This window comes from Silurus meridionalis, chromosome 2, assembly GCF_014805685.1.
Source record: "Silurus meridionalis isolate SWU-2019-XX chromosome 2, ASM1480568v1, whole genome shotgun sequence".
Classification (NCBI taxonomy): Eukaryota; Metazoa; Chordata; class Actinopteri; order Siluriformes; family Siluridae; genus Silurus; species Silurus meridionalis.
In genome coordinates this window covers 26165057-26181893 of record NC_060885.1, presented here as the reverse complement: position 1 = coordinate 26181893, position 16837 = coordinate 26165057, and the positions used below count along the sequence as shown (strand labels likewise).

General features: G+C 38.6%; 1 protein-coding gene across 1 annotated transcript in view; it reads left to right on the top strand.

Annotated features, from left to right (window-relative positions):
• The first annotated feature begins 4855 nt into the window (after nt 1-4855).
• Nucleotides 4856-16837, top strand: part of lyst (lysosomal trafficking regulator) — a 77616-nt gene continuing 65634 nt past the window's right edge. The window contains 3 exon segments of the mRNA XM_046866349.1: nt 4856-5047; nt 5695-5928; nt 10603-10694. Of these exon segments, the coding sequence (XP_046722305.1) occupies nt 5848-5928; nt 10603-10694 (173 nt within the window). The 5' untranslated portion in view covers nt 4856-5047; nt 5695-5847.

Below are 16837 nucleotides of genomic sequence, written 5' to 3'. Positions count from 1 at the left end.
TGCTGTAAGGTTTGCTGTAACTTAGATTAAACAAAATTTCCTCCTAATGCATAAACCAGTTTTTAATTTAGCTGAAATTCTGTTTTTAAAACTGCACAGGGTAAAATTACTCCACATTATTACATTTAGCATTGTTACCTGAAATGATTTTGCTCAGAACTACCCTATTCCTGTCCCCCATGCTAGTGGAGTTCGCTGAATGTTAAAGTGTACCGACTGACTACAGAATCAACACATTGCGGAGAATATGTAATGGCAAAATGAGGAGGTGCTGTTTCCCTCTTTACATGTACTTTTCCACCATGGTGTCTGTTTTATGCTTAAAAGCTACATTCAATCAATGTTCATCTCATCATAGTGTAATATAAATGCTAGAAAAGCATTTATCAACACATGAGCACAGATTAAAGGTGGTGCAATGGGCAGTTTCTCATCCTCACAGCTCCAGGGTCCTAGGTGACGGACTTGGTCCAGCCCGTGTGTCCATGTCTACTTGTATCCATGTGGGTTTCTTTCAATTTCCCAGGTTTCCAAGCACCTCCTGAAATATCATTTGATATACAGAGTTCCTGGGAGAGGCTCTGGATCCACCACAACTCTCACTAGGATAAAGCAGTTACTGAGCGCAAGTGACTGAGAGACAAAGGAGCTTCCACAGTGTTGTTTTGTTTTTGTTTGTTTTTTACATATACTAGTTGTTAATCATTACATGGTTTGTTATACATAATCCCAAGAGCCCAGGGCAATGCATGGAGAATATGTCGACATAAGGTTAACGTGGATTATTACATTATATAATCTTAAAATGCAAAAGCATTGCAAGGTGCAGAAGCAGTGCACACCACATCTGGTTTAATAAAACTTCCAAATATGTTATATTGTGCTTGTTTTTTCTTTTCTTTTTTTTTTTCTTCCAAAATTGGCCAGCTGCCACTCCCTACCAACCAGCTTTCTTCTCTCATATGACAGTTAGCACATAAATCTTCTATACTGTAGGCCAGCCATCCACTTTATAACCTGCTGCTCATGCAGCTTCACACAGGTAGAATAACACAAAAAGAGATGATCGATGAAAGCTATGTTTGCTGCACGCCTCATAATTCAAACCTGCAATCTCTGGACAACAGCAAAAATCCTGCTGTGCTCTTATTCAACATGAGAAACTAATCTTAGCCTTCCATTGTGCATATATAATTAAAAATGTTAAATAAAAAAAGTATACAATATACAGTGCTGCCTGCTGTTTGAGATAAACGCATGACCTATGTCATTAAACTAAATTTATCTACATATAAACCTTTAACTGGGTGCAGATTTGCTCACACTTGATCCAAGCCTCTTCTGAAAGGGTGAAAAGGAGTTAAATAGTACAAGGGTATTGCATGGGGTTGTCAAAATATTTTAGAAGGATTTACCTTTTAGGCAGTGCTCGAATAATAATAATAATTAAAATAAGTCAAGTCTTATGGGGGTCCCCAGTTTTTGTGTAATTTATATATTTTTTTACTAAAATAATCCTAAGTATTTTTACTTGTCATGGAGGTTTTTTTTTTTTTTTTACCATATGGGGGCTTTTAGGAAATGGAAATTGACAAGATGATGTTGGAAAGGAAACAAGAGAGGTAAGTTATGGAATGGAGTCTTGAGCTATGGCTGACAAATGTAGGGGAAAAAGTCAAGTGATAAAAAGGTCAAATGTATGTGAAAGCTTGACCACTCACCTATTTGTGGATGCGGAAAACACCACTTCAGACTTCAGGTCCACATCTGCTTTGTTTCAACTACCTTTACTCCTTCCAGTAGATTATGGTATGTGGCTAACAGCAATAGTAAGGTCAGGCATTAGGACAGTGTTCCAATTTAACCCAAAAAGGTTCAGTGGACTTAAATTTATTACTCTACTCAGGCAGTTTAAGTTCTTTCACATTAACATTGTCAAAAGTACATTGTTCTGGATTTTACTTCTGGGCATTGCCTTTTTCGAACATATTTAGACTCCTTAGTTCTCAAGTCTATCTTACTGCTCAAGTCTATCTTATTGCTCAGCCTTTATGGCAACAGTTTCATTGGCTCTGGACATGTACTTTGCACAATGACAGTAAAGTTGAATCTAATCTAATCTAATCTAATCTAAAACAGTTTGGGGAAGACCCTTGTTTGGCCATTTGGTCTCTTGTGACAGTTTTGTCTTACTGTAGTACAATAAGCCACAATACCTTTCTAAAAACTTCTAAAACATATTTTGGATAATCTGAAGAACCATGGCTTACTCTCTTGTCAAGAATGACTGAAATCTAAAGATTGGTCATTAGAGAGCATAAACCATTGATTTAATCCTGTAACATGTTAAAAATAAATTTGTACCATACCAATTGCACTTCAGTTAGCATGGGCTTACATAACCCACATTCTACAATTCATTTCCTACAGCAGTAACAATTATATATTTAGAAAAAAAACAATTGTTTTAAGTACATGGTTGATTCTGATTTTCTGAACTTTACTTCTTCTATCAGCTGCTCCCATTAGGGGTCACCACAGTGGATCCACCAACTCCATTCCACCCTGTCCTATACATCTGCCTCTTTCATATTCACCACCTGCATGTCTTCCCTCACCACATCTATAAACCTCCTTCATGGTGGCTCCATCCTCAGCATTCTTCCACCGATATACTCCATGTCCCTTCTCTGCACATGTCCAAACCATCTCAATTTTGCCTCCCTCACCTTGTCTCCAAAATGTCCTACATGCGCTATTCCTCTAATAAATTAATTTCTAATCCTGTCCATCGTCATCACTCCCAATAAAAATCTCAACATCTTCAGCTCTGCTACCTCCAGCTCCACCTCCTGTCTTTTACTCAATACCACTGTCTCTAAGCCATACAACATCGCAGGTCTCACCACAGTCCTATAAACGTTCCCTTTTACTCATGCAGATACCCTACTATCACAAATCACTCCTGCCACTCTTCTCCACCCACTCCACCCTGCCTGCACTCTTTTCTTCACTTCTCTAACACACTCTCCATCACTTTGCACTGTTGATCCCTGGTACTTTACATGTTCACCTTCTCCACCTCTTCTCCCTGGAACTTCACCAATCCACCGCCCTCTCCCTCATTCACACACATGTACACTGTCTTACTGACTTTCATTCCCCTTCTCTCCAGCACGTACCTCCAGGCTCTTCTCCACCTGCTCCCTACTCTCCCCACTAGTCACAATATTACCTGCAAACATCATAGTCCACGGAGACCTCATCTATCTTGTCTGTCAGCCTGTCTGTCACCACTGCAAACAGGAAAGGGCTCAGAGCTGATCCCTGATGCAGTCCAACCTCCACCTTAAACTAGTCTGTCGTTCCTACTGCACACTTCACTACTTTCACACTGTCCTCATACATGTCCTTCACCACCCTGATATACTTCTTTGCCACACATCACTTCCTAATAAAATACCAAATCCCTCTGTCCACCCTGTCGTATGATTTCTCTAAATCCACAAACACACAATTCTTCTGACCTTCTCTATACTTCTCCATCAACATTCTTAAAGAAAATATTGCGTCTGTAGTGCTCTTTCTTGGCATAACACCATAATGTTGCTCACAGATAGTCACCTCTTCTCTCAGCCTACTACTTCCCATAACTTCATGGTGTGACTGATCAACCTTATCCCAAAAAGCACCAGATTTTAACACAAATGGTATTGTTTTGTCAAGCAGACAAAAACATGAAAATGATGAATAGAACATGTGGCTTTGCATGGTTAAAAGAAATACAGCTGTTATCACTTAGGGTGTACTTACTTTTGTTGCCAGATATTTTGACAATAATTGCTGTATGTTGAGTTATTTTCAGAGGACAGTAAATGTGTACTGCTATACAAACTGCACATTGACTACTCTAAAATATTTCAAAGTTTCATTTTTTTAGTATTGTTCCTTGAGAGGAAATACTTAAATGGTTGCTTAAATGTGAGAGATGTACTCACTTTTGTGAGATACTGTATATGATTTGGATCATGAGCAGATTCTTTCTTTCTTTACACCTTTGCTGTTTCATCACTTTGTTAAAACATGGTTAACCTCAACTCTGTATTTCATTGTGAAAGTCAATATGGCTTTTAAATTTAGGGCTCTAACAACCATAGATATACTGAGCTAATAATTATTTAAACAATCGATCCTGACAGGCACACATGGGGAACTAGAAACACTTCTTTGTCATATGTTTCAATTATTTTCGACAACTTAAGTAATGGAGGATTAAACCGAGCTATATTCATTTTTCTACTCAGACCCAAATGGACTTATTATTTATATGTTAAAAAAATATAATTTCTGCAAAGTTACACTGTCACACAGTTTAGTGTACCTGAATTCATCTTAGATAAGATTAACTTAATATTAGACAAATAGTAAACTGAATTTTTTTGATAAAATTCTTTATTTATAAGATGGTGGTCAAATCTAGAATGCAGTGTTTTGATTTTGAATTGTCTTATGAGCTTTAAAGGTAACACTCTAAATAACAACAAAACCGACTGTAACACTGTATGGTAATCCTTAATGGTTACTACAAAACATATAGTTCAAGAATACTTTCTTACTTTTAATTACAGAGCTTGTGTACTGTATCTATATGGTTTGGAGAATAACTTGTACTATCTATCTATCTATCTATCTATCTATCTATCTATCTATCTATCTATCTATCTATCTATCTATCTATCTAATCTAATCTAATCTAATCTAATCTAATCTAATGTTATCTCTCCATCTGTCCATCCAGCCGAAGCTCCTCCTACTCAGGGAGACCCTGGTTTTGACGTCATCACAATGACAGAGGAGAAGGTACAGTGTCTTTTATGGTGCTCGGAGGTAAATATTGTGATGGACCGGGGACTGTCCGCTTTTCCTGCAGCAGAGACCAGGTGTATGAGACAGTTTTATTGGCGTTATTTCCTGGAACATGCTGGACTTGGCGCTTTGGTGTAGTGGAGCGGATGTCCCCGAGATGGTTAGCTGTGTGCTGGGTGAGGTGAGTGTATCTGCATCATGTAGCAGTGCTGAGACTGGATGGACACGGAGACGGGGGGGCAAGAAAGGGGAAGGAAATGAGTCTTAGAAAACGCTCGTACTGGTAAATATACGGCTTTTACGAAAATAGAAAGGCATTTGGGTGAAATGAGGCAGAGGGAATAGGGCAGTAAAGATTTAGAGGTGAAACTGTTGTGCAGTGAATATGGACCCGGTTATGGATCCAGACACCGCGGTGCGCAGGCTCCCGGAGACCGCGTTACAGCCGGCAGTTATTCCGCGCTCGCTGTATTCTAAGTTGACAGGAAGTCGGGCTTAGCTTAGCATAGCACCGCAGGAGCTAGCCACTTGCTGCACTAATCAACCATTAGTTTTAGTTTACGTTCCGGTCGGCTAGTAACAGCTAGGAGTTCAAATGAACGATGAGAATATGACAGTGTGGGTAACAAAATATCACGCAAACGCTTTGTTCTGAGCGGAAATCGGTCTCCTCAAAGTTGTCTGATAGAGAGGCGACAGTTAGTGGTGGGGACAAGTCACTTTCTGTTTTATTAGCACATGCTAGCTAGCTGTAGACTCTCCAATAATGTCATGTCAACGCCTATGAGCTTCATTCTCCTCTTCTCTGGTCCTGTTCATTTGTTTTAGGAATAAAAAGAAATCCCCATGGAGTTTTGACGGAGACCAGGAAATACTGTGGATTCAAAGGTTCCAAAACAAGTCAAGATTTTAAATGGATCTGAACCTTATTATCTAGTTTATTAAAAACCAGTTATCCCTATTGTCAAGTTGGGGCTGAAAATGGCCAACCAACAAGCATCAAGTCTCACTCTGGCCTGGGAGAAGTATATGGACTGTCGTGCACAGGGAGCAGATCTGCATGTAAGCATTAACATACACCTTTGCAGCACAGGTGCACTACACTGTTTTTCACTACACTGTTTTTCACTACACTGTTGTCCATATACCATCATATTCATCATCAGAGGTCTAATGATCACCAAATACTTGTGTCCTGCTTTTCGTGCATCATCTTGTACTGTGCATCACCTGTTCACATTTCATGAGTAGAAATCATCCAGAATCCAGATGGATGTGATCCTGGCAAGTTTCAGTCCAGCGTGGTATTCAGCATGGTATTCAGCATGGTATTCAGCATGGTATTCAGGTGGCATCACTGCTTTGCTATTTAAATTATTCACCTGAAAACATTCAATTTGATAAAGCAAGCGAAATGTTGCACCTGCATTATAATCCCGGATCTACTGCACATCTCAAATTTTCTATTGTTCTGCATGCAGGTAATAAATCAGCTGTCATCATTTAAAGACATGTTTAGCTCAGATTGTTTTCACAGCTTATTTTGATTGCACATTGCTGACACATGGTGCATGCTATCTTTAAAAAATATTTTGATGTTCTTCTAGATTGTATGAATGTGGACGGTAAAATTCATGTGACATGCAAAATTCACACGAAAAATCTGTGCTGAGCATGTATGGAGGAGATTTGGACTCGGTTTCAGAGTTGCATGTTGGAGATCCTCTGACTGTGTGTAGAAAACATATTAGATTTGTTGCATTTTGGATCTTGTACCTTAGAAGCAGGTGGACAGTTTTTTTTCTGCAAATCATGTGTGGATCTTCGAGACTGTAAATGTAGACTGTAAATTTAAGTGAAATACAAGGTTCAAAAGAATCAAACATGCTTCCTGATGATATTATTATTGATAATAATAATAATATTAACTGACTTGCTTTAATTATTTTGTTAAATTTCCATAATTGAAGTCAGTTGAAGGTCAGATGACTGTTTGGTGAAGATCAAAGGAAATCTACTGCCACAAAAACATTGTTCTCATGACTTTTCCTATATTCATATTTACCGTAGATGATAATTTATTGTTATTTCTGATTATGGTTTATATAAATAGTAATTAAAGTATTACAGCACTATGCTTTATTGCACATATCTGAATATTTACAAACAAATCCAAACGTGTCCAGTCTGTTTATTAGGACTCAAGTTTTACATTACATGTTGTAGTAACAGAAACAGTACAATTTGAATAATCTAACAAATCTGCCATATCTAAATGTACAAAGATAAATTAAGAGAGGGAAGTTAAAAAAAAAACCCATGTGGGCTACTGATGGAGGACGTCTAAGTTTTAGGAGGGTTGGGCAGGTCCTGCATGCTATTCTATGCTGCTATGCTATGATCTGTAAAGGACTACTTCTAACACCTTTAACAAAACTTCTGTTTGCACCATGATAGGAGAACTTTATCTTTCTAATATTATAAAAAGAAGGTCATCCTTTATTTAAAGGTGGGTGTGGAATTTTCCAATGAAGTTAAATGAGTCACCAAGCCAACAGTGTTAGAAATGCAGCTAAGTCTAAGAAATGGGAGGGACAATGTATTGTCAATAGGTAGGACACCAAAGAGGGCAATTATATAGTGGAGCAGGTATATGGAGGGTATGTGTAATGTGAGTCTGCAAAAACGAATTGCGAGAAGATGGGGAACCACAATAACAGAACCTGGAGAAGGTTAGCAGGGCTATGCTGATACTAGGCATATTCACATTCCTGCTAAGCCAGTTTACTTATAGACCAGTGTAGTTTAAGGACAGTTTTGCACTGTAGGACACTATTTGCTGGGACTGTGTGACACACAAGGATTCAGAGGGTGGTGTTTGCAATAAAATAGAGATGCTACATTTTGAGCTTGGTGGTATTAGGAACAAGGTATGAGGAAAATTGGAATCAAATACCTATAAGAGTCCCGGGCAAAAACAAAAAGAGCAGATAAATTGATCAAATGAGACTAAACTAATTCCGTTACCATATGTGTCATTTCTCATGGTTTACCCAAACTGCTTATCAGAGGAAAGAAAAGGCTGGAGTGTTCGAGGGACACCAAACCTTTCTTAGTGGTGAATAAGTACGTTATTTTGATGGAGACATTATAGATTACGTTTGGAAGACATTTCAGTGAGTCTGAGAGTTACCTTTGTATGCAGCCATGGTGAAGTTTGATCATGGTACTTATACGTATACGTTTTTCAAGCATATTCACTAACACAGCTGTGTCATAAATACTGTTTCTCATACATATATCTCAACTGTGATTGCAGACACCAAACTCTTTACACAAGGAAACAACAAAATGTCTTGGGGCTATAATGGAATATTTCGGTGTGTCATCTCCAATGCCATTTTGAAAACAGGAGGGAGAATGTCATAGAAAAGCATGCACCAAGCTGAAGAGAAAGCATATGAAGCATACAGCACATTGACATGCAAGATCGGCCACTTGTCAATCACTTAGTGCTGGCCCTAATGAAATGCTGCACAGCATTTAAGGAAAATGATGAGGAAAATGGGACCGATGGGTTGTTTTTCAGCGGCTATGACAGAAAACATTCAATTCTCATAAGATCTCAAGAATCCTGATTAAAAAGCTATTACACTGGCTGGAGTCCAGCAGTCACAGCATGAGCCAAAACTTAGTGACAGATGCAATGTAGTGTGTGTAGATAAAAACTATCTGCAAAGAATTGGCTTTCCAATATGTGAACAGTTGATTAGGAATCTGCATTTGCAATGAATTTATTTTGTCTTGCAAAGTTTTTGCATGTTAACAAAACTAATAAAATGATCGTGATTGGCAGGTTCTTGTAAATGTCATCATTTGATTGGCCAATCATTCACACAGCAGTTTCTTTTCAGTGATCCAGTATGCAAGATTCAAAGCAGGAATTTCCTTTTTATCTAATCAAAAGGTTTTTTTTTCCGTTTGCGTAGTGTCTTCCAAAGTACTAGAAAGGGGATACATTTTGCAAGGCACTGAAGACATCATCTGTGTAAAGCTGCTTTGTGACAATGTTCATTGTTAAAAGGGCTATACAAATAAAAATGAATTGAATTGAATTTGGGTTTGAGATCAAACATTGAATATGATACAACAGAATTTCCAAACTTGATTTGTTAAACAACTTTGACCATGGCACCTTTTGTTTGAGCCCACCCTTGTTTCAAGTGGCAAAAATGTGACTTTCTTGTATTTGTTGTTGTCCAGGTGTGCCAGATAGATAGATTGATTGTCTACACTTGTTTGGTTGTCTACTCTGGGTTTTGCATTTAAAGACTATTTTTGTTGTTAGAAAGGATAAATCTACATAAAGCCCAGACCAGTGTTGGTGGGAGAAAAGCAAGCCTTTTTTAAGGCTAATAGCTGAGGTGAAAATAAACCAGAGCACAAGCATTGGGCATAGCCAACACAACAATGTGAAATACAGTGACTATCACTGTACAAAGGGCAGGGGTGACATTATCACAATCCACTGTTTAAAGAGGTCTTTAAGAACAGAAATATAGAGGCCATAACATAAGATGCAATCCTGCAATCAGCAGATTTTACCAAAGAGTTGAGAAAGAAAGGATCTTCTCATGATCCAAAACATAAAAGCATCAGTAGGACACGGTGGAAGTAGTGTCATGGCTTGTGCTTTCTGCTTCTGAAATTGGATGACTAACCTTTATTGATGATTTAAAACACAATGGTAGCAGCAGAATTAATTCAGAAGTCTACAGACACCTTCTGTCTGCCAATTAAAAAATGAAACGCATTCTAATCTAATCTAATTTAGAGGCACTTCGAACATTGTAGCAAGTTAATGACCCCAAACACACTGGCAACACAGCAAAGGACATAACATGGGAAAAGGTGTGTGTTTTAAAACTGTCCATGTTCATTACCTGGCTTTAACTCAATTTCACCTTTTGAAGACAAGACTGTTTGGAAAAATCAGAGCAACAGCTGAATGGATACCACTAAGAAAAGGTAAAGTAAGAAGGACCATTGAGAGCATCCTAAACAGCTGCATCACTACCTGCACCATCTCACAGATCGCAAGACCCTACAGAGGATAGTGAGAGGATAGTGAGAACGTCCGAGAAGACCATTGGAGACTAATTGCATCATGGACTACCACACACACACCTTACACACACTCTTCACCCCCCTACCACCAGGAAAGAGGCTCTAAAGGTTCTGAAACACAGATCTGAACTGGAACTGAAACACACACAGACACACACACCCACACAATCACACACACTCACCTGTGTGTTACTGAGCTGCTCAAACACACACTTAATACTTATTTCATTCATACACATTCATGTTTTCAGCACCACCCATTTTATTAATTTATTATAACTATATATAACTGTTTAGATGCTGTTTTGCACATACAATTGATGGCTGCTGTTATTAACTTTTTGTGTTTATATTTTGTGTTTGTTAACAAATACAATGTTATTTACATTTCTCATTCGCACATTGCACTGTGTAACACATCATACAGTAGGTTTAGTAGGTTTTGGCGGCGCTATTATGTGTTTTGTGTATCTGTCCCACACTGTCTTGTGTTGTCTATTTGTACTGTCTAACCCAAAAATATCAAAATTAGGACTTTTGTATAAGTCTACACTAAAACAAATGCTTTCCAGATTATTTGCTCATTCCCTCTGTCTCTCTGTCACTTAGGTCAGTCTGCAGTCTTTGGAGAAATTCCTGATTTTGTTCCACTCTGTGCAGAACCTCAGGGAGCCTGGCATTAAGGATGCACTGAAATTCTGGTATGTTCTTTTTTACTTGTTCAAGATTGAACAAATTTCAATGGGTGTCTTGGTATTCATAAACATTTATAAACATATACAGTGAAAAATGCTCTACTGATGTAGTAATAAATAAGTAGTCATATAATCCTTCATTGATAAGTTCCTATGGACAGTTTGTAAAATCAATACACTAAATCTCTCACATCTTCAGTCCGTAAGTGAATCGGGTGCACTGACTTCACCTAGAGACCACCCTGAACTTCATGTTCTTCTTTCATAGAATACATAATAATATGGAGAATGGCCAGCTAGTTTTCAGCCGAAAGGAAGTTTCAAGTAATCAAAAACCACTGTTTTAAAATTGTGATGAGTATAAAAGCATATGGCTGACTAGAAATCATAACATTTTTGTCATGCATATGAGAAATATTCTAAATACATAGATGCAAATCCTTAGTGGTCAAAGACTCGTAAAGACTAGAACCCATGCATATCAGGATATGCTGAGTTTTGTTATTAGACGTGTTTTTGCCAGGCCTACTGCTTTTATGCGGCTTGTTTATGGGTCTTTTTTTTTTACTTCAGATTTGTCTTCATTATACAATATATAATATTACTTCAGACTTAAGAATGTTACTTTGGCTGTATGTCAAGGTCTCATCAGAATTCATCTTTGGTTCCATTTTTACAGATGAATTCTTCTACTTTGGATCATGCACCCCTCATTTCTTTCTCTATACTTTTATACTTTTACTATAATTATGGTACAAGTTAATCTTATGGTCACACTTTTTAGATGTAATTAGTAATATAGTGTTTTTTACTTGGCTAGGTGTTATGTAACCAAACTAATTAAAAGTTTATGGTGGTATACTGTCCAGTACTTGTTTAAAGACCTGACAATAACTGCATGTTCCCTATAGTTAATTATCATTAATCTCACATATTTACCTGTTAAAAGTGTTATAAATATTGGAGTATGCAACATATTCCTTCCTTATGCAAATATATGTATTTACTTACTCTCAAATGTACAATATTGATGATAAAAAGCTTTAAAATTAATTTATTTGCACAACTTAAACCCAATTAAAACAAAACAATAAAATTCCTGGAATCCGCATAGGACCTGTATTTAACAGATTTTTGATTTTTTTATTATTAATTCCACATAGACTTATGATCATTTCCTGGATCCCTCACACTTCTCAAGCAAACGAGACAAAATAATTGTGTCCAGCTTGACATGGTATAAAAAATAAAATCCTACAAAGCATCCCTTATGCAATGTGGTACAAATACAGGAATAAAAAAACATTAATAAACAATAAATAAATAAAGAGAGCAGGATGCCAGGGGAGTGCAAAACAAATTTTAGGCCTACTTTTGGATGTTGACGCTAGGCTTGGTTTCTGTTTCTTTGCACTAAACCAGCTGCTTAAACCACACGCTTTTTTACATGGTCAGATGACAGGGAAGCTCTCTCCTTCTGCACAATGTGCCCAGACTGTGAAAAAAATCCCGCACACAGAACCGATGTGGAATGGGTTGCCAAGCACTTGCATACGAGGCAGACCAGAATACTGTCCCTTTTAATGTTCCACTACTGCAAACAGTTTTCTATGCTATGCACACATTTTTCTGTAGAATCTAGCACTTCATCAGAGTTGTGCCCTGAAGCAGTCCATGAGAGCTACGTTCTTCTTGAGCAGTTAAGATTTTGCTGTGCAGACACTTGTTGGTACTAAATCTATGATCAAGTGCTGTCACTGTCCTCTGCCATGCCATGTTTGGAATTGTTTTTGGTATTTCTGCAGTTACTTTAGCTTAATTGTTAGTTTATCACCAATATGGATTGCCTATAGGGGTTCAGTGGTTATTGGTATTTCTTCACATGCCTTCACAAGTCGTCTCTTCTTGACACAATATTGCCTCTGAATAACAATTTATATGTACATTTGATAGAGGCAGTCAGAATGTCATGCACACCCTCATCTTTCACAATGTTTACCTCATTTAATCATACCTGCAGTCATTTCTGCATTACCATGATATTTTATTCCTTTCTGGAACAGTATGAGGGCAAGTCTGAACTTTGCTTTGCAAGTCTGACCCCGAGCTTAAGCATGTGCAATTAGAGACTGAGAAAGAACATTTTCCCAACCTTCTGCCACCAGATCATGATGCACAGAGCTGCTTTGTGATATGGCACATAATCATGCTGGATGTAGCCATTGTAGGATGTATAACACACACAAAGTGTGCAAAGAAAACATCTACCTCTGACAGCCTGGACCACTGACAAAAAGGAGGTTAGGTCTATGAATTTACATTGTTGGGGCCAAACTGTGACAGTTCCATCTGTTCCAATACTTTTAGAGAGGACTGTATTTCTCACCCAGTTGTTTGCTTTTGTACACTGCAGGAATCATCTCACTTAGTAATGAATGCTTATAAGCTTAGTGCAAATGCGAACACAGACACATGGGAGAGTGCATGCTCATACACACACACACACACACACACACACACACACACACACATTCATACATTATACACAAAATTTTTTTTGCACTTGATCTGACCCTCTCCTAATTATTATGAAAAACAGTTCTTAAGAATACATTGTATTGTTTTGTTTTTCTTCCTCATATTTCAAGACATTTCATTTTATTGAGCATTTTATTGCCTTGTGCAAGCCTTCAGATACCCAGTAAATCACTTTCATTTGATGAGACTGTATAGTATAGTTTAGTATAGTGTTCTATACAGTGGTACCCCGCTTATCGACCGGCTCAGACATCGACCTTTTCGCTTAGCGAACAGTTTTTCAACCGATATTTGCGCCCGCTGAACGGCCAAATGCCGCTTATCAAACTTTTTTACCTTGACCCCCGTGGAGCCAGTCTTCCCAGTCTCGCCTCATCTATCGTAAATTAAACTTCGGTTTGTGAACAATATAGTGTTATTTAGCGGTCAATATAACAATTTAGTGCGTGTATATTGTATATTGCGTGTACATCCGCTCTTCAACCTTTTCGCATTTTGACCGGTTTTAAGGAACGGATTAAGGTCGATAAGCGGAGTACCACTGTATATGTGTGTGTGTGTGTGTGTGTGTGTATATATATATATATATATATATATATATATATATATATATATATATACATATACAGTGAGGAAAATAAGTATTTGAACACCCTGCTATTTTGCAAGTTCTCCCACTTAGAAATCATGGAGGGGTCTGAAATTGTCATCGTAGGTGCATGTCCACTGTGAGAGACATAATCTAAAAAAAAAATAAATCCAGAAATCACAATGTATGATTTTTAAACTATTTATTTGTATGATACAGCTGCAAATAAGTATTTGAACACCTGTCTATCAGCTAGAATTCTGACCCTCAAAGACCTGTTAGTCTGCCTTTAAAATGTCCACCTCCACTACATTTATTATCCTAAATTAGATGCACCTGTTTGAGGTCGTTAGCTGCATAAAGACACCCGTCCACCTCGTACAATCAGTAAGAATCCAACTACTAAGATGGCCAAGACCAAAGAGCTGTCCAAAGACACTGGAGACAAAATTGTACACCTCCACAAGGCTGGAAAGGGCTACGGGGAAATTGCCAAGCAGCTTGGTGAAAAAAGGTCCACTGTTGGAGCAATCATTAGAAAATGGAAGAAGCTAAACATGACTGTCAGTCTCCCTCGGACTGGGGCTCCATGCAAGATCTCAATGAATAGGGTCTCAATGATCCTAAGGAAGGTGAAAAATCAGCCCAGAACTACACGGGAGGAGCTGGTCAATGACCTAAAAAGAGCTGGGACCACCGTTTCCAAGGTTACTGTTGGTAATACACTAAGACGTCATGGTTTGAAATCATGCATGGCACGGAAGGTTCCCCTGCTTAAACCAGCACATGTCCAGGTACGTCTTAAGTTTGCCAATGACCAGAGGAGTCATGGGAGAAAGTCATGTGGTCAGATGAGACCAAAATAGAACTTTTGGGTCATAATTCCACTAAACGTGTTTGGAGGAAGAAGAATGATGAGTACTATCCCAAGAACACCATCCCTACTGTGAAGCATGGGGGTGGTAGCGTCATGCTTTGGGGTGTTTTTCTGCACATGGGACAGGGCGACTGCACTGTATTAAGGAGAGGATGACCGGGGCCATGTATTGCGAGATTTTGGGGAACAACCTCCTTCCCTCAGTTAGAGCATTGAAGATGGGTCGAGGCTGGGTCTTCCAACATGACAATGACCCGAAGCACACAGCCAGGATAACCAACGAGTGGCTCTGTAAGAAGCATATCAAGGTTCTGGCGTGGCCTAGCCAGTCTCCAGACCTAAACCCAATAGAGAATCTTTGGAGGGAGCTCAAACTCCGTGTTTCTCAGTGACAGGCAAGAAACCTGACTGATCTAGAGAAGATCTGTGTGGAGGAGTGGGCCAAAATCCCTCCTGCAGTGTGTGCAAACCTGGTGAAAAACTACAGGAAACGTTTGACCTCTGTAATTGCAAACAAAGGCTACTGTACCAAATATTACCATTGACTTTCTCAGGTGTTCAAATACTTATTTGCAGCTGTATCATACAAATGTTAAAAAATCATACATTGTGATTTCTGGATATTTTTTTTTAGATTATGTCTCTCACAGTGGACATGCACCTACGATGACAATTTCAGACCCCTCCATGATTTCTAACTGGGAGAACTTGCAAAATAGCAGAGTGTTCAAATACTTATTTTCCTCACTGTGTGTGTGTGTGTGTGTGTGTGTGTGTGTGTGTGTGTGTGTGTGTGTGTGTGTGTGTATATATATATATATATATACATACATACATACATACAGTGGAACCCACTTATCTCGACCTCTGTTAACTTGCCATCCCTATTAAGTCGACATTTTTGAAGTGGAACCGCCAAATTCTCGCTTTGTCTTAGCATTTTTTAATCGGTTATGTCGATTCTTTCATGTCGCCGAACCCTAATATCTCGAGCACAAGGGGGGATAAATTTGCCACTTAACGTCGGTTATCTCGATCGGCACTGTGCAGCCGCAGAAGAACTCGCGGAAAGTGGCAGAAAAATCAAGCCTGACAGATGCTACAGGTGTAGGACAATTTTCAGAGCTGTGTGTCAGAGTGAAATGACTCGAGAATTTAATTTTGACACTGGTTAGCTTTTTGTAAAAACGAACTACACCCCACACGTTTTTAGTGATTTTGTGAGCGATCTTTGTGTTTATAATGTTGGAGAATATAATAAAGGTTTGTATCGAGAATCGACGGTGGTTTGTATTGTATACTGGTAAATCTCTGCTGTTAGGTGGTGCACATATGCCTTTTGTTGTTAAATGTTATGCGATGAACGGGAGGTGAATGCCGAAGTGAAAGCAAAACAGTTTATTGCAACACGGCAAAGCCAAACACAAACTCGCCTTGAAAGTGAATATTCCGGTGGTGCGCTCTGAGAGTGCGGTCCACTAAGTCCCAAACTGAAAAGAGGCAGTCTGTATATATAATCCACGGGTGGGCTTGGTAGAAGCGCGGCGCTAACAGCACATGGGAGAACGTGGGATGAGCAGCAAAATCATAGAATTAACAACGGCAGGATCGGGGGAATCCGGGATGCGCTTTGGGAAGAAAAGTGTAGCCGTTGAGAGAGTGCGTAGTCTGAGTGGGAAGGCACGTACCGGGATACGCATGAGCGATAACAACTACCACCGTGAACCAACATATACCAACAATAACGGACGGTGAGAGTGTGGAAGTTTAAATAGGAGCTGGTGTTAAAAAACTCAAAAAACACGTGCATGCACATTCTCATTTATTAACGCACATCATGTACATAAAGAAATTTCAAGCACGTTAATATATTGCCGCCATATTGATTTTCGTTTATCTCGATCATCGGTTATCTCAACGCTTTTTGGCGTCACCTAGGCCATCGACATAACCGGGTTCCACTATATATATATATATATATATATATATATATATATATATATATATATATATATATATATATATATATATATATATACACACACACACTGCACAGGCAGTTTGTACCATTTGTATGCACATTTTTATGAACTTAATTGCTGTGATAGAAAGAGCCCTGCTCTGAGTTAGCAGTGAGGTGGGCCT